This window comes from Polypterus senegalus, chromosome 11 (assembly GCF_016835505.1).
Source record: "Polypterus senegalus isolate Bchr_013 chromosome 11, ASM1683550v1, whole genome shotgun sequence".
Taxonomy (NCBI): Eukaryota; Metazoa; Chordata; class Cladistia; order Polypteriformes; family Polypteridae; genus Polypterus; species Polypterus senegalus.
In genome coordinates this window covers 46970466-46998222 of record NC_053164.1, presented here as the reverse complement: position 1 = coordinate 46998222, position 27757 = coordinate 46970466, and the positions used below count along the sequence as shown (strand labels likewise).

At 36.6% G+C, this 27757-nt stretch overlaps 1 protein-coding gene across 2 annotated transcripts; it reads left to right on the top strand.

Moving 5' to 3' along the window:
* Positions 1-27211, top strand: LOC120538918 (tumor necrosis factor receptor superfamily member 10B-like). 2 transcript variants are annotated; one of them, XM_039768532.1, is made up of 10 exons: positions 1-156; positions 10247-10397; positions 13534-13668; positions 14105-14219; positions 15083-15192; positions 16919-17029; positions 19657-19700; positions 20225-20434; positions 23662-23713; positions 25598-27211. In XM_039768532.1, exons 1-10 carry the CDS (start codon positions 121-123, stop codon positions 25888-25890), a joined length of 1257 nt encoding a protein of 418 aa, XP_039624466.1. In that variant the 5' UTR covers positions 1-120; the 3' UTR covers positions 25891-27211. The 2 variants fall into 2 exon arrangements, with proteins under 2 accessions (XP_039624466.1, XP_039624467.1); XM_039768533.1 differs by lacking the exon at positions 1-156 and adding an exon at positions 4192-4920.
* The last annotated feature ends 546 nt before the right edge of the window (positions 27212-27757 follow it).

Here is a 27757-nt window from a genome sequence, read left to right as displayed (position 1 = left end):
TTTACTTAGTTAGAAGCCGGGGAAAGTTGGAAGAGACTTAATGAAGAATTTTATGAACAATATGTACTGACAACAAAGGCAAACTACACGAAGATAACTGTATTAACCAAGGAATTTACTATGAACTTTTTTAAAAGCGTATGGATTATTTATTTGGTGAGTAAGACGAAGAATTTTTTTTTTGATGAGGACGATGATCGTGTGAATGCGTTAGCGCTGGCATACAAAACCAGTGTGGTGGACTTCGCTTTTTAAAAGTCAGTATACTAAGTCAGCAATTTATTGGATGTTATTCTATTCACAGACACGTCATTTCTATTGTTTGATTTCGTCTTGCTCGATGTGACTCATTTTATGAAGTTTGAATTGTATTCATTAACTCCACCCACGCAATGAAAAATCTCTGTTTCGTTAGAACACCGACAGAGTGAGCTGCTGTTTATTATTTATTGCGGTGCTGTATTGTATTGTGTAATTTGTTTTTACAAGTCGATTTATTCCCACAGTCATTGCATTTTACAGTCGTAAACGCCGCATTAGTGTTATGTATAACCTTTACGAATTACTTTAAAAGCGATGTATGAATAAACTGTACATATAACAAGTATTGAAATTGGTAATTATTCTGTTGCCAAATTCGAGTTGCCCTTGGGATGGCTTGCGACTTGGTGGAAAGCGAATAGATGAGTAACTAAAAAGGGGAGGGGCAGAATTTCTGCTTAATTCTCTCAGAGGCCGGTACAGCGTGGCATGGCACATGATTTACAATAACTAATGTCTGCGGCTAACTTGTAGGCTGAAGAGACTCTTGCATTTGAGAAGCGGTTCGGTACTCAACTCAAGGTACTGTTACCTACTTTACCTGGCTTCGTGGTGTGCCCGGGTCCTGCGGGCATGTCCGGGCTTGCAGTGAAAGAGCCTGTGCTAAACCTGTGGATTTAAGGACCTGGGCCGTGGGGGCAGTCGCGATCGGCATTATTGGCATCGGATAGCTTGATCAAACTCAAAAACACTCATTTGGAACAGAAAAAGTCTCGTTGATGTCCGAGTTTGCGCGGAGTCTATATATATATATATATATATATATATATATATATATATATATATATAGAGAGAGAGAGAGAGAGAGAGAGGGGGTGTTTGGAGAGAGAGAGAGGGAGAGGGAAAGAAGGTGTCGCGGGGCGCCCATATCTATTCGGGCTTCAAGCGTGGATCGACCGTCCCACTTGGCACTATGGTATTAATAGACGTACACACTTGATCATCGGGGTTCTTTAATCAGTTAGTGCCCACCATATATTAAAGATTCCGTTTTTTTTTTTTTACATATTAGGAAGTTTTTCAAAGCGTCAAGAACCAACTTCATATGCACACATGACAAACGCCATGGCCGATTTAGTATCACCAGTTCACCCAACCTGCAGGTCTTTAGACTGTGAAAAGAAACTGGAGCACACAGAGGAAACCCATGGAAACATGGGGAGAACATGCAAACTCCATGCAGGGATAACCTGAGACATGAACCCTGGCCTTCTTATTGCAAGAGCAGCACTACCACTGCGCCACTGTGTCTCCCTTAATATATACTGGGGGAAACAAGATGTTTTGAGTGGGTATGCAAGATTTATATTTGGGCCCATTCTTCTTGCATTATATAAAGCAAATTATTAATCTCTATCTCTCTCTCTCTCTCTCTCTCTCTCTCTCTCTATATATATATATATATATATATATATATATATATATATATATATATATATATATGCACTTTTCTTGAGGGTGAATACTCTGCATACCCCGTATTAGTGTCTTGCATTTATGTATGCATTAGCTGCGTTACCCAACTTTACCTAAGAAGTTTCCTAAAGTGATGGACAGAGTTAGAGTGCCTTCAGTTAACTGGATGGATCAGAAGTACTATGAAACAAAGTACTTTTCTGTATACAGGATTTGTGTTTTTTTTTAACCAGGGGCTAATATCATTAGGCCACTGGAGCTACTTACTTACCCTTGAACATGCTACAACAATACATGCTGCTGCTTCAAAGATCCAGCATTCTGGGACTGAATCGCACTCCTTGTCCAAGTGGTGTCTACGCATTCTTCCCGTTTCTGCATGCATTTTGCGCCCCCATCCCAAACACACACCATTAAGGTTTACTGGTGATTCCAAGTTGAACCCTGTGTGAGTGTGGCAGGTTTACCTGCTTGTGCCCATAATTGCTGGGATAGGCTCCAAATCACTCCAACCCTGAAGTAGTTCTGAGAATATTATATGTGTAACTAATGTAACAGTTCATAGAGAAGTATAAGGAAAATGAATGCATAACTGATTATCTGTTTCAAAACAGTAGAAGTAACACGAGTTACAGACAAACCATTTCATTTCCTTTGCGGTATGTTAGCATTGAGAACCTTTGAAGTAATGAAATACTGTCCTACTTTTTTGCATTGCTGTGGTTTTACTGAAGGTGAAGATTGACGCATTTTTGTGATCTTTGTTTTTGTAAAATGTGTTGGTGGGAAAATGTCATTTCTCATTTATGAATGAAGGTTCAAATACAGTTGGGGGTGTTGCAACCAAATACTATACCATGCTGGGTGATTCTTCTCAGTAAATATTTGTTTTAATTCTACAAAATGTTGCTAATGGCCCCAGGTAGCATGATGGTTGTGAAGGGTGCTGAAGGTCCTTCCAGTAATACTACCCGATATATGCAATGTTTACCAACAAAATATGAGGTAACATTAATCTCTTTAAGACCCTGTCTGGGTGGCATTTATGTTCAGGGCTGATTCTGACCTTGCAGTGATGCTGTTGATTCCTAGCTTTCCAGACTGGACTCGGTAGATTAAAAAATAAACAATTTTGAAATTATCTATTTAAAATGGTGGGAATGTTAGTTCCACAAGCTCAATATATTCCCAGAAGGTGAGGTTAATCAAACACTCATCAGAAATACATAATACATAGAGAAAAATTGTTTTGTCTGTCTTTAACAAAATTCTTTGCTTAATTTAGGTTAAACATCTATTGCTATTATGAAATAAGAGTACACGCCAAAGTGGATGTCATTTTTTGTCCATTACTATTTGGTTATTTTTTGATTAATTTTTCAGTGTTGCTATAGGCATTGGATTTTACCTGTCACGTGGCGCATGGAGGAGTTGATGCATTCTTCCCAACCCATAACCTGAGAAGTACTTGCACTGCTCTGCATTACTGTGGAAATCCCCAAAACGGGCTGAAGTTAAGTCCTTAAGATGATCATGATCAGTGGCTTGTGTTTTTCATAGACAAATCACTTCCCAAGATCCATAGGAGATCTGTTTCAAGTGGAAGTTCAATAGCAGGCCACACTTCAAAATAAGACTTTCCGTTGTGAGAACTGATAGTGTAGTTTATTTTACAAAAAGCTATTGAAAACTTTGTGGCTGAAACCACAAGACCTAGCTGTTGCCACAGAGCCTGCAATTGTGTCAAAATGAAAACCTTCATTCCAAACATAGAGTTACTAATCTTTTGTCACACTGAAATTATAGGTGTGAATCTGATGAGTCACATATCTGAAGCATGGATTAAATGACAAAAAATGTGTTCTATTATGTTGCTGAAATACTTCAAGATTTCCATTTTTCCTTCTTGTTTATTCAATTCACGGTCATAGGCATTAGGCAATAATGGAACTAATAGCTAATTCAGCAGTAAATAATTTATTAATAAATACTTATTCTTTCATCTTCTAAACCATCGTCTTTCAGGGCAGGGTCACATGGAGTAAGTGTGGCAGGACCCTGCACTGGACACCAGTCCACTGCAGCTAATGGATAACACATATATTTTACTTGTATGTATTTTTAAGGGGGAGAGACGCGGTGGTAGTGCTGCTGCCTTACAGTAAGGGTTCACATCCTGGGTATTATCTGCATGCAGTTTGCATGTTCTCACTGTGTGCAAGCAGATTTCCTCCCAGTGTTCTGGTTTCCTCTCACAGTCCAGAGTCATGCAGGTTAGGTGATTGGCATTGCTAAATTGGCCCTGTGCATGTGTGTTTTCCAAAAGATGGACAGTTGCCTTGTCCAGGTATTTTTTATACACTTTTAAAAATAATGGCTACTAACGGGGTGGTATTTTATCTTTCTGGAACTTTCATGTGGATGGTTCTTTTGGAAATCAAAAGTTGTTCCTCATTGGCATCACTCTGAAGAGCCACTTTGACATCATTACTTTTAAGAGTATACCTCCATAACTGGGATAGATTTTTGCTGGATGGATAGACATTAGGTATGCTGCAGGGTTCATGTAAAGCCGAACCATGCAACGTAAAGGTTTACTGTGGGAGGTTTTGGAAAATTGTCTTTGCTGTCTTTAATGTTTCTGGCTTATGAGCATAGGTTGGAATGAAGGCTGGAGATTTTGTTATCATAGTCATAAACTGCTTTTCATGATTTTGTGGGCTGAAAGTCTGTAGTGAGTCTAGTGGTTCTGTATGAGCAGGTGACTGTAGAATTACTGGAGACAAAGGGCTATAATGTAACAAGTGAGAATGTCTTTAAATGTTTCCATTCATTTCAAACATGTATCCATTTTCTTTAGCAATTACATGTCTGTGACTTTAACGTGTTACGCATATTCATGCTCATTAGTGTCCCTCCCGAATTGCGCGGTGTGGACTATCTGCGGATTCAATCTTAACCGGGTTAGGTAAAAAAAAAAAAAAAGTAGTCTACCGAATGACGCTTACAGCGCGTGCGTCAAGTTATGCATAGGTTTAAATTACATGGTGGTTCGTTGGCACTTCAGGATTTTCTTGCTATTCCACATTGCAAGAACCAGGGTTCAACTCCCGGGGCGATGTCTTCTCCACCTAGTCTGCCTTTTCCAAAATGTAGTGTGAGTTTCTTCGGAAAGACATGCAAGTGAGTGTCCTTGGCTAGTTCCCATCTATAGGCCATTAGTAGACTTGGGGAGTCCGAAAAAGCTGAACGGTGGGCTTTATACTTGTCGCTGAGTCATTCAGATTGTGTACTCCGTGGTGTGAGATCGCTTGTGGCGGCGCCGTTCAGTTGTATTACGCAACACGAAACGTGTACAAGATTCAAGCATTTGGATAGTTTTCATAATTATCACAAACAAAATCGCACCCGGATGATTAAGTGCGCGAATTAATCTTGTTGTTCAAGCTCACGCACCGGGCAAGCATTTGCTTATTTTTTCTAATGCGGTTTTTCCGTATTTGATTTTCCTGCTGAAGAATTGTAGCATATCGGTCAACTGTTGCTGGACCCAAACATATTCCGGACTAGAAGCTGGGTCATGGAACGGTCGTGTGCACTGCAGGCCCAGTTAAATCTGCAGATTAATTTAACGGACTTCACTCGGTCACTGGCACTCCCATTTCCCTCTCGATCCGGGGTTCAATCACAGCCAGTTAAAAGAAAGGCTAAGAGATAAATTAACTTTGCATTCTTTGTGTCTAGATTTTATGTATTTAAGTTGATATGACACCTCACAGGCAGAGTCAAAGTCCCCAACGCGTCTTCATTTAAACGAACGCCTGTGAGTTCAGCTGTGAGGAGCTCGCAGTCCAAAGTCGAGTCCGCAGGTGCCGAGGGTCAGAAGGTGTTTACCGCTAGGTGATTCCAACACCATTAGTCACCTGAGTGACATCACTGCCATTTCCTTAAAAGGTCTCTTCAGGTATAACCTGCGCACCCAGACACGCCCTTCCTGTAGCTTGCCGCAAAACTGAGTTCCCGTAAATGCTATTAAGGCTTTTTTAAGCGTATTAATAAGACCTGCTCTTACATTTCCTAGAAACATGGAATTTATTCACTTTGCACCAGAAGAACAGTGTTTTTAAATTGTCAACGAAAGTGCGTCTTGATAAATCTATTAGTACACTTACAGCATCATTCCAGTTTAAATTACATTAAAGCTGAAGACTCTTGATCCTTATCTAAATAGTGTTTACCTGAAATCTTTTTATTTGAATTTAGTTTTAATGTGTGCTTAATAAATGTTAAAGAGCGAGATCAACAATTCCCTCTAATCCTGTCTTAAGACATTCAGTGGGGAAAGCTTGAGAATGTAGAGTTGATAAAGCATTCGGAAAGTCGTTCAGAGCTCTGTATGAACAAACAAGGAAATACAAACCTAGCTGAAAACTGTATGGAAAAATCATGTGGGCGATTGCTATTAAGAAAATGGACATTTTCGACAGTTATTATTAAACTAGACTATGAGAAATGGTGAATTTTACCTCTTCAAGTTTGCAAAGTATGATGAAATAAGGTCTGATTGCTTTTATTTGTCTTTAGTCTTTGTCTTTCTAAGCGCCAGTGGCTGCACAAATAGTCAGGAAGTTTGGAGCCGGAGGTTCCAGCTTCACTGATTTTTGGCCGGACTTGAAGGCTTTAGCTAAGGAAGCGTCTCTGAGATGATAAATGCCTCTGTCTGTGAGTTGGCTTTTCCATGATGGCTGCATTGTTCTACAAACACCAGAATGAATCTGGGTTATCTGGTTTCTTTAAGTAAATGTGGAAGAAAGGAAATTACAAAATAATTTTGTATCAATTAAATGAGAAATTTAAGCTGTCTGCATATTTACATAGCTTGCTTGTAAGATGTTTATGGAGGTTGAAGGAAAACGTGAAATTCGCTTCTCTCTTAAAACTAAAAATCGTTATTATTCATGACTTCTTGAGATCATTTTTATCTTTAAGAGTTTATTGTTGTATTTTACAAGGCGGCTTACATGAAGTATGTTTTACAAAATGTACAATGTACAAACAGAAGCAGTCCTTTTCCTACAGAGTGTTGTTTACAATGAGTAGTTACCATCAAAGCATGCTTTACAACAGGTACTGTGGTGTAATGGCTAAGGGCTCAGGGCATTCAAACATTCTTTCTAAGACTGACTGTGAAATGAAGAAAATCACTTAATCCAAAATTGTCTAAATTAAAAAAAAAATCTGTACATCAGCAGTTATTGCATCTTAATTTTGCAAGACACCATCTGCCCTATATTTTTTTCGGTGCCTTTTATAATGAGCATTAACAAAAAACAAAATGAACATTAACAAAAAATGCTTTACAAGTGTATCTCCTTGTGAGGGCAAGGAAACTCTTTACAAATATATTATTATTATTAATAATAATATATATATTCCTATATTTAAATATATATAATACATATAATTAAATTTTTTTATTTTAAATAATGCATTTAAATGAAAGGATCAAGTGTTTAAAATTCTGCCAAGAGCGAAACACTCCATTTTTTAAATTCTGTTATTCATAGAGGATTTTCAGAACCTGTACAAATTTGTCAAGAACGTATGTAGTATTCCTTTTTATAATATAACTTATATAGCTGACACTTTTATTGAACGTTTATAGTACTAATGTTGCCACATTTTTGCAGCTGAAACGCCAGACGTTTTCCCACAGTGAATGACATGCAGGGAATGGACTGGTACTATACTGGTTGAAAGTTCATATTGTTATCCAGCAGGTCACCATGCTTACTGTGTAGTCATTTTCATAAGAAGGGCAAGAGAAAAGAAATGTTGGAAAGGTATGCTTCACACTAAAGTGCAGATGCATGATATGTGTTACATAGTGTTGTTTTTGTCACTAAAGGATCCTCAAATTACAGCTTGACTTCTTCTTGAGCAAACAGTGAAACAAGATTGTTAGCATAGCTATTGGGCTGTGTGACGGCGAATTTTGTCAATTAATTTATAGTTATATTAGTCCCTTTATTCAGTGTCATTCAGTTGTTTTTTTGTACAATACGTGAAGCCATACCACCTGCAGTTCAGAACAGGTAGTCCACCAGAAGTTAAGCATGTTTGAGCCCAGCTAATACCTGGATGATAGACCATAGGATAGGAAAAGTTTGGGTTCCTACTGGAAGAGGTGTTAGTGACGCCATCAGGGGGTGCTTACTCTGTGGTCTGCTTGTGGATCCCAGTGCAGTGACGGGGACGCTGGGCTGTAAAATTGTGCTGTCCTTCAGATAAGATATAAAACTCTGTGGTCATAAAAGATCCCTGGGCATCGTTTAAAAAGAGAGAAGGTTGTTTCCAGTCACAGCCTGGTCATTCTGACCCTCTGATCATCCCCTGTACCTTAATGGATATCTCTGTACGGATACAAGAATGGCTGCTGTTGCATTATCCAGGTGATTGCTACACATTGATGGTGGTTGCAGTGGTTACCCACTGTTTATGTAAAGAGCTTTTAGTAGGTTAGAAAAGTGCTATATAAATATAATTAATCATTTTTTCTTTTTTAAAAATTGACAGAAATGTACCTTATCTTATAACATAAGTGTTCTGGCACTGCTTAATATGTCCAGAATCATATAGTGACATATTATGAAATGATTAGCCAGCAGACTTTGCAAAATAACATAAACAGAGAAATATACGGACAGATACATTAGCACCATATGTGAAGCAGCCTCTAAGGATATATTAGTCTAATACTAATCACAAGAAAATCGCAATTTTGTAATTTACACTATGTGTAATACTATATTTGTTAATTACCATTGTTACGGTACACTAACATTGTGTAAGATATTAAAGTAGAGGTGTTATACACTGCTTATAAACAGTGTACAGTTTAAAGTATTAGAAGGGATGTTCAAAAAGTTTCAGCACTTCTTTTTAACTCTATTAAGAATTTCAAAAACAAACTATATCACTTTTCTCCATAGGCACCTTTGTTTGTGATGCAATAGCGTCGTATCAACTTTTTAATGCCCAATTACTACTCCTCCTGCCTTCACTGTTTCCAATGAAAATAGAAAAGTGTGGACACTTTATGAACATCCCTCGTACTTTAACACAAAAGCAGTTAGTTCAATACTGACAATTGTGCAGTGAATAAGCAGTTTCTTTGAGCTATTCATAGATCTGGCAAAGTATGACACACTGAAGATAGTATGTTTGTGGGACTGATCTTTGAAATGTTTTGGGGAAACTCAGATTGTGGAGTTGAAATGTATGATGGCAGAGGGAAGGCTGGCCCTGATACTAGAAATGCTAGTGCACACCCCAGTGCTCAGTACCCCATCCTCCAGTCACCGTGCCTACCCACCTAACTTCTCAAGGGGGTTTCTCCAGCTCCTCCTAAGCAGGAGTCTTAATGTTTGAGGATACTGGAAAAGTAAATACTGTATAACAAAATGGATAGATTTGTACTATCCAGATCCTTCAAAAAAGTTTTATTTATTTGTTAATTTGCAGAATATTTTAAACATACTTTGAATAAGTAACTGTTAACTTAAAAAGTCTGTTTATCATACATATGAAAATAACATTTTGCAGGCTTTTTTAATATGGTGGTCAATATAGTGTTCGTGCATGTTATCTTTTTATCTCAATAACACTGAATGAGCGCTGTCTGTGGACACAGCATTTGTCTCGTAACTGGGCGCCAGGCTGCAGTGACACAATTCAGCTGTTGAACTCCAATGGAAAAATGCACCGAGGATGAGTGTTCTTTGGAGGGACACACTGAACACAGCATGCCTGTTTTTCATGTCAAATATTTTCGGTGGCATTAAACATTAGTTTATTTATTGGGGCATCGTGACAAGCATTTTCTGTATAAATAAACGTGTGTGGTACAAGTGTATATGACACGGTTTCCTGCAGTTGGTGTTTGCAAGGAAAAAGAAAGCATAAGAGGTTCCTGCCATCTGCTGGTACGAGTTGGTATAACAAAAAAAATAAAAAAAAAGGTCAATGAGGCTCTCAACAACACCTTCTTAATTGAAATACATTATGGGCAATCAGACGTGGATTTCTGTATTAGTTTGCAATATGACAGACCTATTTATACACTTACAAACAATCTATGTGACAATTCAGTTTTAGAGTGGTTTATAACAAAGAAAAGAAGTAATGTAATTTTACCAAATATTATTATTAGAATGTTTTACAAATCAGACTTACTGTATGTTTTTATTTTTCTTGCTTTAACTGTGAAATGAAAGTAGATTTTTTTTTTTGGTTAGCAGTTTAACAGCTAAACACTTTCTTATGAAAGATGACTGTTAATGAGTTAATCAGAGGCAGTCAAGGTAACCAATATTGGAAAAAATTTAGAACAGACACTGCATTCTCCTCTGATTAGTTACCTCAAAGTTGCAGAAATATCTGCAGAAGCAATTGTTTCTGAATATTGTAACCAGTAAGTTTTTTTTTTTTTTCTAATTTCCCATTGTAGGGCTTGTTTACATATTTCCTGCTTCAACCAGTTTCAGGGAGTGATGAAGCAGGAGCGAGTGACTCCCTGAAAAACAGAACCATCCGAGGGGTGTCTTGTCCACAAAATGCATATCAATATCAAGGACGGTGCTGCATCAAATGCCCTGCTGGTAAGCAGCTAGAATAACCCCAGAGTGTTCATTGAATAGATTATGATTCTTGCACAATGTATTTGTGAATATGATTCTTGCACAATGTATTTGTGATTCATGTTGCGAGTTGTCGGAGAAAATTCATTCCAGGAGTAGATTAAAAGCACCTAACTAAATGTGCTTTTAATACAGAACTAGGAGAATTCAATATTTTATACTCGGGTTAAAAAAGGGCACGTTTTGGAATATTATAAATTGCTTTAATAAGAATCCAGAAAAAGTTGAGGGTGCAAATTAAACAAAGGAGGAAAAGTGTTTAGCATTGATTAACAGTTGCATTGAAAGTTGGACTATAACTTTAAGTGCCAACAGGAATACATCAACAAATATGGATTATTACTTTATTATTATTATATATTTGGCAATGACCTTTATCTAGGTTGACTTAAAATATCCTTCCATTATCCAATTTCTTCAATTAATTCAGGGTTACTATAAGTGCAATACCATCTCTAGCAGCAGCATGTACAAAACAGAAATCAGCCCTGGATGGGACCCTAGACCATCAAAGGGCATATTGATCCACAGCTGATAATTTAAAGTTGCTAGTTTAATAATAAGCACATATATGGGAAATGGGTAGAAAGACAGGACATATGCAGACACAGGAAGAATGTACAGTGTAGAAATGTACAAATTCTAACCAGGCATTTCCTAGGCTGTGATTTAAACTTCGAAGCTGTGAAGTAGGAACACTAACCCGGTGCACCACCCTTCAATAGAATCTAACTTTGGGTACATAGACAGGTTAGTTAATGAGCTCAGTGTCATCACCAGAAAATAACAAATAAGAGCAACATTATCAATTAATTTGTTGATTTTTTTTCCATAAGTGCAAAAAACATTTGATTAAAATAATATGATTTGTGGGGCTTAGATTTTCATGTCACTTTTTAGTCAGAATGCTTTTCGCAGAGTACACCATTACAAGGCATGTTATAACAAACAAAAAATACAATAGACCACAACAAATGAACAGTACAGATTGATTGAATGTGACAGTTATATTTCTGTTGTCCCTGCACTGTAAAGAAAAATAATGTTAAAGTTAGGATAAAATACTGGCAGCTGGGTTGCCAGAATTTTACCGTAAAAAACAAAGTGACAATATTTTTCGGTCTATGGTACACTTTAAAAAAAAAAAAAAAAGTTAAATTTATGGTAAAGTACTGGCAGCTGGGTTGCCAGAATTTTACTGTTAAAAAAGAAAAGATGACAGTATTTTTAAGTCTATGGTATAACTTTGTAGTAACAACGTTTTTTCTTTGCAACACATTCCAACAGAAGGGAACATTTAACCATAAATTAAAGTAGGGTAATAAATATGCCAATCAATAAACCATTAGAAAGTTCTGTCAGGGTCAAACTCAAGTACACGTTACATCAATAAAGTAATAACAACCAGCAATAAACATGTACCGTTTAATTATACACATTGAAAACAATTCAATGTTTAAGGAAGCGATAGCGCGTTGTCTGGTGGGGAAGTAAAGTTTGCTTTTGTGGTGTATGGTGTCCAAAAGGTGTGCCAGCTTATCGAATACAATCCACCATAAATCAGCTTCCATAACCTCAAAAAACCTTCAGCACGCAGGGAAAAAAAAAAGTTTGTTAACTTAGTTTAGTTTTTTTACCCTATTATTCAAAGGTATGTGGTTCACCAGGAACAATATGGTGCAAGGGGGCGTGTCCTTATGCAAATGTCGTAACTTCGGTTTTACTGAAACGACGCTTTACCGATTTACATTTTGCAGTTGTTTACCTTCGCTATTTAACAGTTTTACACTGTAAAATTAACAATTTTTTTCAGTGTAAGTGTAATGCATCAGTAAACGGTATTTAGCAGATTTTGATGGAAGAAAATTATCGATTTTACAAAACTTGGCTGTAAAAAATAATAAAATGTATTAAGATATATAGGTAGTTTTCAGTAGAACATAAGGTAACTTTCTTTTTTTTTTTTTAGAAAAGGTCTTTTACTTTCAAAATTTACAGTATTTTTACCGTTAAATTTACTGACATTTTTTACAGTGTGGAACCAAATCAAATTTCTTGTTTCAACACAGCCATGCACCTTCAGCCAATCAGACAATCAGACTTAATGTCAGTGCTGACATCATAAAGCAGAAAATGCATGCCAAGGCGCTCAGACTTCCTCCAAAGAGACTTATTTTAACATTTATACAAAGTGTACCAAATCTTCTGAGCTTGGAGGGGAAAAAAAAAACCTCTCATCTAAATTTTGAAGGTAAAAATTTTCATCTAAATTCTTAAGGAATTTTGTAATCATTAATTAAAGGACATGAAATCTTGTGCCTTTCTGCCTTGTGATTTTTCATGTCAAGAGGCTAACTTTAAAGTGGATTGGTTGCTTGGTTTGGGTTTAGGAATAACAGAAACACAGTGTTATCAAATGGACAGAGCAGAGTGAGCGACTCATTTATTCTTTCTGAGTGCACATAGTCCACATGCCCATTCTAGACTTTACTTCCACTTCAGGTCAGTATGAAATACACATCAGTAATCAAATTTTCCAAACTCATTCTGCACTGTTACAGGCAAGGATTCTAAATAAATTCTCAAAATTTAATTTGTTTACAAATCCTGTTTAAATAGATTTACTGATTTATTTAAATTTTACCGTAGAAACCACCTTTGGGAGTTTTACATGACTTTTTCCAAAATTTTCATTGGCATTAATATTTATACGTTGAGATTCTCAAAACCAACCTAGTGAGAAAGGTATTTCATTCACAGTGGTTATGGTGTGAAGAGACTGTTATTTTAGAAATCCTAGACTTTCTTTTCTAAAACCAGATCATATGGCCCTCAAATGGCCAGACCCATTTAACATAGTTACTTTATAAAATATCTTGTTGTTTGTCATGATGCCATATCCATGTCATCTCTGTATTTTGATTACATTTCTTGATCTAAATGAAACAGAGTATTTTAAGGGATTACAAGCATGTTCTGATGTTATTTTTTTAGTTGTTTGTTTGATTAAACATAAAATCTATTTTTAGTTCTAGTTATTATGTGGGCAGTATAAGTATTAGGACAACAAGACTTTTCTTCTTGTTTTTTCCTATAGGAGAACATGTGAAAAATAACTGTTTATCAGATATGACAGCAAGTATCTGTGAGCCTTGCACTCCTGGAGTAGACTACACAAGCTACGAGAATGGCCTGGAGCAATGCCGACCCTGCACAACCTGCAGATCAATTGGTAAGGGGTCAAATTAGCCAAAAAAACAGACCTTTAGTTCCAATGTTTCAGTTTGTTGCATATTAAAAATAGTGCAAAATAAAGACATAAAACAGATTTCTATGCCATAATTTTATTGTTCAACACATATTCAATTTTGTTTTCATTTTAAATGTGCTACATGTAGAATCAGAATGACAAAAGTTTAGGCAGCTCCATGTTTCATAGATTTGAACCCCAATATTTGTAGACCACTCTTCCTGTTTTTAAGGTGTTAAACTGGAAGAAATATACTAAGAAACAAGAAAAGTTCAGCGTACTTTTAAGAACTATCTATGAGAATTTGGTTTAAGGGGGAATTTGCTTTAACATTATTAGGTATTTAATACCGAGGTGTAGGACTGAACAAATATCTTCACGTATTCAGAGCTTACAGATGTTTGCTGTTTTGTTTCAGATCAAGAAGAAGTGTCTCAATGTACTGTCAAGCAGAACAGAATATGCCAGTGTCGAAAAGGCTCCTTCTTCTGCAACATTAACCATCCTTGTGAAGTGTGTAAACGCTGCAAAAAGTATGTTCCTCCCCTTCTATTAATTTTTTGGACTCTTTTTACTAGAATGCAACAGGAAGTAGAAAATATAACTTGACAGGTTATATAATGTGTCAAATGCTATACACCCCATTTAAGTAAGGAGCTCTGAAACATTGAGATTGCAGATTGTAATCCCTGATGTGGTCCAGTGAATGACTGAGAGCTCGATAAGTCACTTACTGTACATGATGCCTTACAGCTCTTAAAAATGGTTTTTGAATACTGACCCCATCACTATCTGTATGGAATTTTCATATTACTCTTTGTTTGCATGTGCTGTTCTTCAGGTAGTCCATCTTTCCTCTCACATCCCAAATATTGTCTGATTAGATTGATTGGTAACTCTCAATTGGCTCTGTTTGAGTGAGTATGGGTATATGCATTAGCGTGCCTGGTGCACCATAGAAGACTGCATCCTGCCTTGCACTTACTGCTTCTGGATTGAGTTCAATCTTCCCAATACTTTATAACTGGATTAAGTAAATTCAGTAAATGGGTAGCTAATAGCATCACAGAACTCCTCATGGCCAGGGGGGCTCCCTTATTAACAACTGGACTGTGATAATTCTATCAATAATTTATATTTTCTTGCATTTACCTTGTTGCTTTCATTCTTGACTGCCAGGAGAGAGAATAAGTATTACAGTGTGTACATATTGTATCCGAGATGGATCAACGTACCTTAGGAAGAATGTTGTAGTGCTATTTTCTTTGTTTTGGGTAAAAGCTAAAGAGCTATGGCTTACACTTGGATGAATGAATAGATGACTGATTACAATAAGACTCTGTTTGATTATGTGCTTGCTTGATTTTAATATTTATTTACTTATTTTCACTGACAGATGTAAAGAAGGCGAGATTGAAACTGCACGGTGCAATGCAACCGCAGACACTGATTGTGGCAGTCCTGTTACTAAAAAGCCTAACGAGAATAACGGTAATACAGACAAAGGTAAGTCTGTCAGGGTCTTTCCATCATTGCTTAGAATATTTTAGCCTACTACTGTTTATTTCTTCAAGACTTAAACAGATTGTACTCCAAATTTAAAAACTGCATGAGTCAAAATTACATTTTAATACTTAATAATATATGATGGACCAAATGTTGATACAGTAGTTAGTGCACCTGACAAGATCCTGCATTCAAATCCCAGCCCAGTTACTGATTTAATGAAGTTTGCTCATTCTCCTGTTATTCTCATGAACTGTAACTGTGCACTCGGGTTTCCTGCCACACAATGAAGGAATGCATGTCAAGTTAGCTGGCAACTGTAAAGGTCTTGCTATGATTGAGTGTGGATGAACCCTGAGAAGAACTTGTGCCCTAGCTAGTGTTAATTATTGTTTTAGGTTGTCTTCTGTTTGATGAAAAATGTAAGTTTTTTTTAAGCTCTTCAGATATCTTGTTTTTTTTGTTCTATCTTAATTCATGATTACTGCAACACTGCTGCAAATTATTTTTAATTTCATTTCTTTTTTGCTTGCAATTTTATTTTCACACCATACTTATATCCTTAAAGTTATGACACTTGAATGCCTTTGACTGCTTCATAATCTTTTCCACTGAGCACTTTATTTTCAAAAATATAATGAGTAAAATGTTAAGTAACAGAATAAAATGACATAAAATCAAGAAACCATGAAACTAACAAAACATTTTCAAATCTATTCAATTCAACTCAGGTTTGCAGAGCCTCTCCCAGCAACACTGAGCTTAAGGCAGGAGCTACCAGTTCATTAGGGGCTTTGTTCATATACCCACACAGGGCCATATTAGAATCACCAGTTAATCTAATGTCCATCCATCCATCCATTTTCTAACCTGCTGAATCCGAACACAGGGTCACGGGGGTCTGCTGGAGCCAATCCCAGCCAACACAGGGCACAAGGCAGGAACCAATCCTGGGCAGGGTGCCAACCCACCGCAGGACACACACAAACACACCCACACACACACCAAGCACACACTAGGGCCAATTTAGAATCGCCAATCCACCTAACCTGCACGTCTTTGGATTGTGGGAGGAAACCGGAGCGCCCGGAGGAAACCCACGCAGACACGGGAGAACATGCAAACTCCACCAGGGAGGACCCGGGAAGCGAACCCGGGTCTCCTAACTGCGAGGCAGCAGCGCTACCACTGCGCCACCGTGCCGCCTTAATCTAATGTGTGTATGTTTAATGATATGGGAGTAAACCCCAGGACACTCAGAGGAAAAAAGACACAGACACAGGAAAAATGTAAAAAAATCCACAGATTTGCAGAATGTCTCACATTCAGTATTCTGCTGCATCAGTTTGTTTGCTCGAGGCAGATATTTTCAAGGGATTTAATGTTAAGATCAGTTACTTGAATATGCATCCCCAAAGACATTCACATTAGGCTAAAGGGTGATTCAAGACTGGTTTATGTGTATTTGTATTTGAGCATTGGTATGTGTATCAGAGGGCCCTGCAATGTACTAGTACTTCATCCAAGGCTGGTTCCTGACTGGGATAAGCTCTGGTTCCTGCACCCCTTGACCCTGAATTCACTTAAGGGAGTTTGAGAATGTGTTAGTTTATAGAAGTAAGAAAAACATGATAAAACTATTGTCGAGATTTAGTATGCTGTAAATACCTTTAATTCAGTAAATGATTATGGTCAGGGGTGTTTACCATTGTTTTTTTATATGCAGGTTCTTCACATGGAATATATCTGGTCATTTTGTTACCAGTTATCGTGATAGTTGTAATACCTCTGGCGATTTATTTCTGGAAGAAGAAAAATCAGCAGCAAAGTACTAGAAGTAGGTGAAATAGTTATATCACTGAATTCTACATATATTTAAAAATGGTTTTATTTATATATGCAGTGAATGACAAATACTGTAATCATTTCTTTAGTATACACCGATCAGCCTCATTAAAACCACAGACACGTGAAGTGAATGACGTTGATTATCCCGTTACAATGCCTCCTGTGAAGAGGTTGGATATATTAGGCAGCAAGTGAAGAGTCAGTTCTTGAAGGTGATGTGTTAGAAGAAGGAAAAATGGGGAAGAGTAAGGATCTGAGCAACTGACAAGTGCCAAACTGTGATGGCTAGACGACTGGGTCACAGTATCTCCAAAATGGCAGGTCTTGTGGATGTTCATGGTATGTAGTAGTTAGTACTGTACCTATTAAACGTGGTCCAAGAAAGGATAATTCTGACACCTGACCACCACCGAAAGTGCCTAAAATGGAAATGTGAGCATCAGAACTGGACCATGAAATAATTTAGAAAGGTAGCCTGGTCTGATAAATCACAATTACTTTTAGAACATGTAGACAGCCGGGTATGTGTGCATCCTTTACCTGGGGAAGAGATGGCATCAAGATGCACTATGGGAAGAAGACAAGTTAGGAGTGTGATGTTTTAGGCAATGCTCTGCTAGGAAACATTCTGTTCTGGCATTCATATGGATGTTACTTTGTGGTAGTGGCCTCTATCAGCAGGAAAATGCATCCTGCCACACTGCAAAAATTAGTTAAGGAATAATTTGAGTAACATGACAAAACGTTCAAGGTATTGACTTGGCTTATAAATTTCCCAGATCTCTATCTGCTCAAGTATCTGTAGGATGTGCTGGAAAACAAGTCAGATCTTTGGAGGCCCCATCTTGCAACTAACAGGACTTGGAAGGATCTGCTGCTAAAGTCTTGGTGCTAGATAGCACAGGACACCTTGTTGAGTCCATGCCTCTATGGGCCAGAGCTGTTTTGGTGGCATAAGCGGGCCCTACACAGTACTAGGCAGGTGGTTGAAATGCTGTGGCTGATCGGTGTAGGTGTGTCATGCAGATTATTTATAGGTGTACAGTAAAATATCAGTTGCCTTTGAAACTTTATTTTCATAGATAAAAAAGTAATTAAAAATATTTTAATAAGGTCATGTAACCCACAATATCTCTCTATTATATAAATTTCCTGTGATGAGACAAGACTTTTTCAAGAGATTTTTTGAAGTCCTGCGAGATGAGACTTTTGCCATGAGATTTTTTCAAGTCACGTCCTCCTCTCAACCATATTCAAACATGCACACGGTCCTCTCACCTCTCCTTCGTGTGAATGCTTTTGACAGACACAGTTCCTGCTCTCTCAGCTCTTATAAATTTTTAGGTTTTCCTCACTTTGAGTTCCTAATTAAAGAAGATGCATTATGTCCAAATTTTATTGAAGAATTTAATCATGAGGGGCTATCAACAGAATAAATGAGTAGTAGTCGAGAAACGATGAAGAAAAATGAATTAATGCCAAAACTGTCGATCAGTTACACAGAAAATTGGTTAAATGCATATCAATAGACTATGCTGAAACATTTGGTGGTGATTGTGCAGAAGATGAAAACATCAACTTATAATATCCCGAAAAATACCTATATCTGTTAACACTGTCCGGTCTTCCACCACACGAATTACTGTAGAAAGAAGGATGTATTCAAGAAAGGTAATGTAGTACATCTTCCGTGGATAGCATTAGACAACAAAGGAGATCTTGATATGCCATTCGTATTAAAACGTTAACAGTTTCCCGTTAGAATAGCTTTTGCAAAGGCAACTAACAAATCTCAGAGACAAACATTCGAAAAAGTCATTTTATTTATAGAAAGAAACAAAGTTCATTCATGGGCAGTTATACATTGCGTTGTCACAATGAAAGTCCAAACACAGAATCAAAATTCAATGCGATATTGATGAAAATTTAATTTAAAAAATTTTTTATTGAAGTTTTACACTAAAAGTGTAAATTTAAAAAGTGTTTGTGTGTTAATTTCAAAGCTAAACAGAAGGAAATCGTATTACGCAATGAATAACGCAACATGAAACATAAGTTACTTTCAAATTATTACATTTTACTATTTTTTAATATGGTTAATTACTCGCTGTAATGTAAAATAGTTCTATTATGCATATGTAACAATTCCCATGAAAATAACAATCTGTTTAAATTGTAAATCCACATCCCCATGCGCGAGTGGCAGAACCGCAAAGAGGCTAGCGTGTAGCACAGGCCCGGGGTTGGTGAGCGAAGCGAGCAGGGGGCAAAGCCCCCTAGTTTAAATGATAACCAAAATATTCATTTTTAGGAGAAACAATTGCACATAATCTTCTTTTGGTTTTAGGTGTAAAAATAATTTAGTAGGTTGACTTTCTAAAACAAAGCATTCCATTCATGAAAACAAATGGGCTAAGTACAAAAAAACAGTAAATGCACCAAGAGATCTTCTAGTAGATTATTTGCAAAATAATGCAAAAGATAAATGGTCATAAATAAAAAGTACAGTTTTATTGAAAAATCCTGCTTTTTTATAAGTAAAATAAAAACTATTCCATAAAAATATTGATATTTTTCATCAAGGTACAAATTTTAAATCCACATTAAATGTTTCAGATACTGAAGATGACCCTGAATCCGCAAGCAAGATGTTACATCAGGTCAGTTCAACTTCTTTCCCATATTGGCATTGTTCATGTCTTGGGCAGCTATGCCATCTCAAATAAAGTAGCACAATCAGTGAGACTGCTTCCAGCCAGATTTCTCTTTGGTCTACTCTGAAAAACTCACAACCTTTCTGTTTATTGGGTGATCCATGTATGGCCCATAAAAGTATGTTTCTACAGTTACTTATTTATGATACAATTAGTTAAATTTCTTTTGGTTTTCTACATGGAGCACAGGCAGGTCAAGTTACTTGCTCATTGTCCCCCAGTGTCAGTAGGAGGATTTGAACCTACACCTTAGGGGTTGAAGTCCAAAGCCTTAACCATTACACCACACCACGCTACCTGTTTCTCACTAGATTTGTTATTTAAAATGATAAAAGTAGATATAATGACTTTTGTTTTTGAACAATAAAAACAACCATAGAAAGTAACCCTAGAATGTTTTTGCAGAGCATAAAGTTGTGATGTTTTTGCATAAAATACCAAGGTTCAGAGTAGAACTTCTTTGTTAACAGGATAATGAAAGTAAAGAAAATCAAGAAGAGAGGCAGAATAATACAAACAACAGTTTTATGCTGAGGAAAACACAAACAGAAAATGAAGATGAAGATAAAGGCATAGGAGGAAGCATTGGCACAGCACATTCATCACAAAACAGCCTTCCCTCAGTGTGCAACATTCCACTTCAGAACAACTCGGAGTCCTCTACAGGGAATGAATCCTCGGTGAGTTTTATAATATGGTTGAAATTATAAACTATGGACCTGTCCGCCCCTTAAATATACTGGAGATTACAGTATGTGAGAGTATAATCTTATCTGCACTTACTATTCCAAAGTGATCACTACGTCCTGTCATGTGACAACCAGTGCAGTAAAATTGTCTGTGCAAAGAAAGCTGCAATATTTGATGGGTGCACAGTGCTTATGGCTGCAAGAATGAGAAAATTGATGAATAAGCTTATTGTGCCCGCTTCCATGTGTGCATGTAACTTGTGTGTGTGTGTGCATGCGTGTTTGTATATATAAATATTGTGACAGATGGCCAGGGCTGGGCGCAATATAGCGTCTTTCTTACAATATATATTGTGAAAGATGCCCGGACACAGACAGACACTGAGAGAGCCAAATGTCCAAAACACACACATTTTTATTCAAAGTTCTTCCATCTCACAGCACAGTGCACCAAACAGTACTTAAAGTCACAAGTCTTCTGCCGCCTCCAATTCTCCACTCGCAAGGTCCGTCCTCTTCCACCTGACTCCGGCTTCCTGAATGGAGTGATGCTGCCCCTTTTATAATGCACCTGGATGTGCTCCAGGTACTCCCTGATGACCTTCCATGTCTCCGGGAGTACCCGGGTGCCCTCTGGCAGTAGCCTTGGGCCCCAACAAGATTGAGCTTCTATGCTCTGATCACGTGGCCCCCATGCAAACCAGGGAGGTATTGTCCCACTCCCAGTCCTTCCCCCTTCCAGGTGTCCTAGGTCTGGCACTATATATATATATATATATATATATATATATATATATATATATATATATATATATATATATATATATATATATATATATATATATATATATATATATATATATATATATATATATATATATATATATATATATAAATATACATACAGGTGCTGGTCATAAAATTAGAATATCATGACAAAGTTGATTTATTTCAGTAATTCCATTCAAAAGTGAAACTTGTATATTAGATTCATTCATTACACACAGACTGATGTATTTCAAATGTTTATTTCTTTTAATTTTGATGATTATAACTGACAACTAATGAAAGTCCCAAATTCAGTATCTCAGAAAATTAGAATATTGTGAAAAGGTTCAATATTGAAGACACCTGGTGCCACACTCTAATCAGCTAATTAACTCAAAACACCTGCAAAAGCCTTTAAATGGTCTCTCAGTCTAGTTCTGTAGGCTACACAATCATGGGGAAGACTGCTGACTTGACAGTTGTCCAAAAGACGACCATTGACACCTTGCACAAGGAGGGCAAGACACAAAAGGTCATTGCTAAAGAGGCTGGCTGTTCACAGAGCTCTGTGTCCAAGCACATTAATAGAGAGGCGAAGGGAAGGACAAGATGTGGTAGAAAAAGTGTACAAGCAATAGGGATAACCGCACCCTGGAGAGGATTGTGAAACAAAACCCATTCAAAACTGTGGGGGAGATTCACAAAGAGTGGACTGCAGCTGGAGTCAGTGCTTCAAGAACCACCACGCACAGACGTATGCAAGACATGGGTTTCAGCTGTCGCATTCCTTGTGTCAAGCCACTCTTGAACAAGAGACAGCATCAGAAGCGTCTCGCCTGGGCTAAAGACAAAAAGGACTGGACTGCTGCTGAGTGGTCCAAAGTTATGTTCTCTGATGAAAGTAAATTTTGCATTTCCTTTGGAAATCAAGGTCCCAGAGTCTGGAGGAAAAGAGGAGAGGCACAGAATCCACGTTGCTTGAGGTCCAGTGTAAAGTTTCCACAGTCAGTGATGGTTTGGGGTGCCATGTCATCTGCTGGTGTTGGTCCATTGTGTTTTCTGAGGTCCAAGGTCAACACAGCCGTCTACCAGGAAGTTTTAGAGCACTTCATGCTTCCTGCTGCTGACGAACTTTATGGAGATGCAGATTTCATTTTCCAACAGGACCTGGCACCTGCATACAGTGCCAAAGCTACCAGTACCTGGTTTAAGGACCATGGTATCCCTGTTCTTGATTGGCCAGCAAACTCGCCTGACCTTAACCCTGTATTGTAAAGAGGAAGATGCAATACGCCAGACCCAACAATTCAGAAGAGCTGAAGGCCACTATCAGAGCAACATGGGCTCTCATAACACCTGAGCAGTGCCACAGACTGATCGACTCCATGCCACGCCGCATTGCTGCAGTAATCCAGGCCAAAGGAGCCCCAACTAAATATTGAGTGCTGTACATGCTCATACTTTTCATGTTCATACCTTTCAGTTGGCCAACATTTCTAAAAATCCTTTTTGCATTGGTCTTAATTGATATTCTAATTTTCCGAGATACTGAATTTGGGACTTTCATTAGTTGTCAGTTATAATCATCAAAATTAAAAAAATAAACATTTGAAATACACCAGTCTGTGTGTAATGAATGAATCTAATATACAAGTTTGACTTTTTGAATGGAATTACTGAAATAAATCAACTTTGTCATGATATTCTAATTTTATGACCAGCACCTGTATATATGTGTGTGTGTATATATATATATATATATATATATATATATATATATATATATATATATATATATATATATATATATACACACACACACAGGGTTTGTAATGCATGTCACAAAAAAATGCAATACCTTTTTCATTTCAGTAGAGGGCATACCACAAACATTAGCACTACTTAGAAATAGCATAAAACCATGGCAACAAACTGAAATTATAACTTAAGAAAAAATTAAACAAAAAAAATCACTATCTATATCCCACTTCGATGTATTCAGCATTAGTGTTTGCTTTCTGTCATCTGTTGGAATGTACTGTATTTTGTTGTACATATGATAACATTGCAGTTTTAGTTTTATCCTAAATGCTTCTTAGGAATAGATGTAAAAGATTTAAATTTGTTAGAAGATAAGCACTATACACCAGGTGCATCAAATCTATGAATTTATTTTATTTCTTTAGGTTTCTAGTTTTGACCATTCTATTATCCTTCCACATACATCCTTGGAGATCGCTTTCTGCCATTTGTTTTACATTACAGTCCTGAACTAAGGCACAGAGTGAGGAAAGGTCAATTGAGAAAAGAAATCTGATAAATTTCACTCCAAGAAGTAACAATATGTAATTTAGAGAGTTTGTGTCATGACTGTAGCTTGTAGGCATTAAAGCTGTCCAAGACTCCTAGTTTTACAGCTCATTTTTAACGGTTTCTTTCTCCATTTGCAGGCAGAAAACTTCAAAGAGGAGATCCCAGATCTTATTCCTAATCAGGAGAAAGGTGGGCATTTTTGTGGCTAGTTAATATCCCAAATTGTTATTCACTGTTAAGACTGTTCAGTTAGTTTTACAGTAGTGCACAATAACTAACCATTTGCAGATGTCTGTCTTCTGTCTTGGATTACATTGCATTAATCACTCCCAACAAATCCACCAGAATGAACAAATACACCTTTAAAAATTCTATAAATTTAATATTCTTGACGATGAAGTCTCCACTATGTAGGAATTACTGAAAGCTACCTGAGAAGACTTTACATAAGTGTCCACTATATAAGAAAACTGTCATGCAGTATGCCACTTAGTCCTGGAGAGATACAGCACCTATGGATTTCTACTACAGTATGTTTCTTATTCATAAGTCTGGTTCCCATATTTTATTTAACTTATTTCTTAATTAATGTTGATTTTATTTGTCTCTGAACTTCTTACATGTATTTAAAATGACCATTAATTATGTGTAATACTTTACACAGAAAACATAAACAGAGTTTAGGACATTTTCATGATAAAATTTTATTGTATATACTCAATATGTTTCTGAAGGTTTTAAAGCTATATTAATTCTATCAACTAGGAACAAGTAAAAAAAATTATATTTCTTCCTCTCACCATTTAAGAAGCAAACCAGAAAGCTCTTATTCACACAAAGTTTTGTAGAAATCTAAAACAAACTACTGGCTCATGCAGCTGTATTGGAAACCTTTAAAGATTTTAAAGTATCTGGAAGATCTCTCACAAAAATAGGAACTCACAAACTAACTCTTCTGTTCTTTAGAATGCCTGTTCATACAAAATAATGATGTTTTAAACGCTGTATGGTAAAAAAATGCCATAATAATGAAACAGCAAATTAATTGATACTAAATCCAAGTACATTTTAAGAAAACATGACAGATGTGAACATATTTCTGTTTTTTTACTGCAGGTTAATTGCATATCCATAGTCTTGGCCTCTGGTACAGAATCTACTGCACTGTAGGAAAGAGCAAAATGCAAAATGTTATAGGCAGTGGCTCAAACGTGGAAGTGGGAAAATGTGGGCTGCTAGACTGAACGTCTTTCAGGCTGTAGCCATACAATAAAAAAAGAGTTAAGCTATTCAGACACACTTTTCCACAACCCCTGTCATTATTCTACAGTCTGTACTGTTAGCTTCAGCGACAACCTAACAAAGCATCTGCCCATACAAAAATACTTTTCTGTCGTTTACAACTGATGCGAGATTCACAGTCGTGGTAGGAAATGGAGTTTCATTTCATTAATTCCCAATCATGTCTTTAAATCAAGGAGACTGTTTGTCTGAACAGGCAAAGCTATTTGAGAAACCATTTAATAAACAGATTTACCTTCAAAGAAGGAAATATTAGCAGCCACATATCAGCCGACTAAGAACACATTTTGATGTGTTGTGTCACTAGGGTGGATTCTAAACTGATGATCAGAGTAACAAATATTAGTCTTCATTTCACAGGAATATGTAAGAGACCTACTGGAAGGTTATCCACATTGTGTTACACTGAAATTTTTGAAAATTTAAAAAACAGAATTTGAAATCAATGGAAAATAAATCTGTGAGTCTGTTAGGAAGAATTGGTTTAAGTAGCTAACTGAATAGGTAAAACAAATACAGGCAAACAGTCATTCAGTTCACACTATTGACATATTGGGCACAGCACCAATGTGAACATTGTTTTTGGTCTCTTCTTGACTTTGTAAAGTTACTTTCACCTGAGGATTATAACAAGTCTCACTGGAAGGAGAAGATGATAATGGACTTAGTGATTTGAAATGTGATTGTAAATTTTATTGGAACAAATTAGTAAAGAATGCATGATAGTGGTAATTTAGTGATGGTTTTCTCTCCTTCTTTTCTCTTCCTAAGCTCTTGAAAAAAGTCTAGACTACTTCAGCTCTGTTTTAGTTCGGGAGCGGCCCAAGTTCCTAAGGAGCATTGGACTGGATGATAATGAAATACAGAAAGCACATTACCGGCACCCAAAAAGCACAGATGAGGAGCTTCACTCTGCCTTGCTGATGTGGTTAGAAAAGAATGGAGCCAAATCTGATATAAACACTCTGCTGAGGGCATTGTATGAACTGAACCAGAAGCTTACAGCTGAAACTATAACCAGTACCCTTATAGAAAAAAAATTATACAAAAAAGTAAATGGCTAGCATGGACTTTTATGGTGACAAATGGAAAGTGTTTTTTGAACTTGTGAGAATCCGATTTCTACTAATGAAGAAAGGATTTAAGAGAGAGACAAAAACGTACCAAGATTTGACTCACATTAAACACCAGGCCAGGTGGTCTGCTGCTATGGTGGGTTCTGTTGCAGAAATTTTGGTAGCTTGCAGTGCACTGCTAGGTCAGTCTCAGTAATGGCACAATATTAACATGTAGTGTTTGCATAGCCAGTATGGGGTGACCAAAAATGGAAGCACCTCATTGAAACAAATGTACATGAGGAGTTATAGTAGTTGATGGTGTTCAGTCATCTAGAATCACTGAAACATATTTAATAGCAGTGGTACAAAACTCTGCTGCTGTAAAAATTACCTTTTGCCAGCCCAAGGCTGATTAACTTTATGAAACTGATGGATTCCTATGAGCTATATGATTCCTAAGGTAATCTTCCATAGGAAAATTTTTTTTACTGATATCAGATTTCAGGGAAGTTTGTGTTTTTGTTAAATATATATCTCAGTTGCTTCTGATGAAGAATTTTAACTATCAGAACAAAATGAATATGAAAATGTTTTAATTTTTTTAATTTTTAAGGGATTCTTTTTGAGGTTGAAATATTTTTTTACACAATACTGATTAACAATTGGATTAATGTGAACTTTTCTATATAAAGTCAGCCTCAATAATGTCCATGGATATGAAGAGGAGGAAAACCAATTGCAAATGAACAATTATGAGCAACTTTCAGAATCTTTTTTTGAAGAATTATTGTTTGTTTCTCTCACATTTCATGGGAAAACCTATGGGAAAAACTGGATAGTTTTTCAATGCAATTAAGTCGTAGTTTTTTTTAGGAATTAATAACATGTTTGAGTCAGACATTTTCCCATTTTAAGGGTCTGGTACCTGTGCTCAATGAGACTCTCGGCTTTTTTCGATTGTTATGGTATTTTTAAACAATTTCTCTGAGCATTTTGATAATTTATTTTGAATACAAATTCTTATTTAAGAAATTGTTAACTTTTAACTTAATATTAAAACATACAAGGAAAAAATGTGAATTCAAGTGTGAGGAAACAGCAAACCCCGAAGTGACTGCACTGTGTACAGTCTTTCTTGCACCCAGAAGATACACGTGCAGAGTTAAGTTGAAGGAATTGTGTGAAAAAAAAATCCTTGAATGTTTAAGTTCACATTTTACTGATTTTACAGGGCTATGTTGGCCAATAAATGTGAACAAACTGAATTTTGTACAGTTACATTACATGTATATATTGAATATTTTAATTAAAAAATGTATAAATTCCATTTTGTATGTTTCACTTTTTTATATAAAAGCACAACAAATCATATTACAAGCCACCAGGACTTAAACAATTATGTTTAAACTGCACTGGTTATTTGGTTTTTGGTGATTAAAGGGATATTTTACGGATATTCAACACAGACCTGTTGAATTTGTACCTCATGTGCAGCTCACAGATACAGATAGGCTCATGTTACTTTTGCATACACATACAATTTGTCTAACATCTTAATTTAAAACACTTCCACTTGGTTTTGAAACTCTCAATATACGTGTTTGTTTTGGGGTAAGGAGTACCAGATGTGATTTCTACTACTAAATTTGTGGAATGGAATATTGTTGCTGCTAGTCCTGTCTGCATCATGTTTAGCGATGAATGAATGTTTAGCAGTTGGTGGGATTCCGGGGAATACATGGTTTATTTATTATGTATTTCTATCATGTGATTTACAAATTAACTGTGACATGCACAAGTATTTGCTAACTTTCAAAAACAGAAGCTGCAAATGCAAGACATTTGAAGTCTGAATTGTTTTAAACTTAACAGT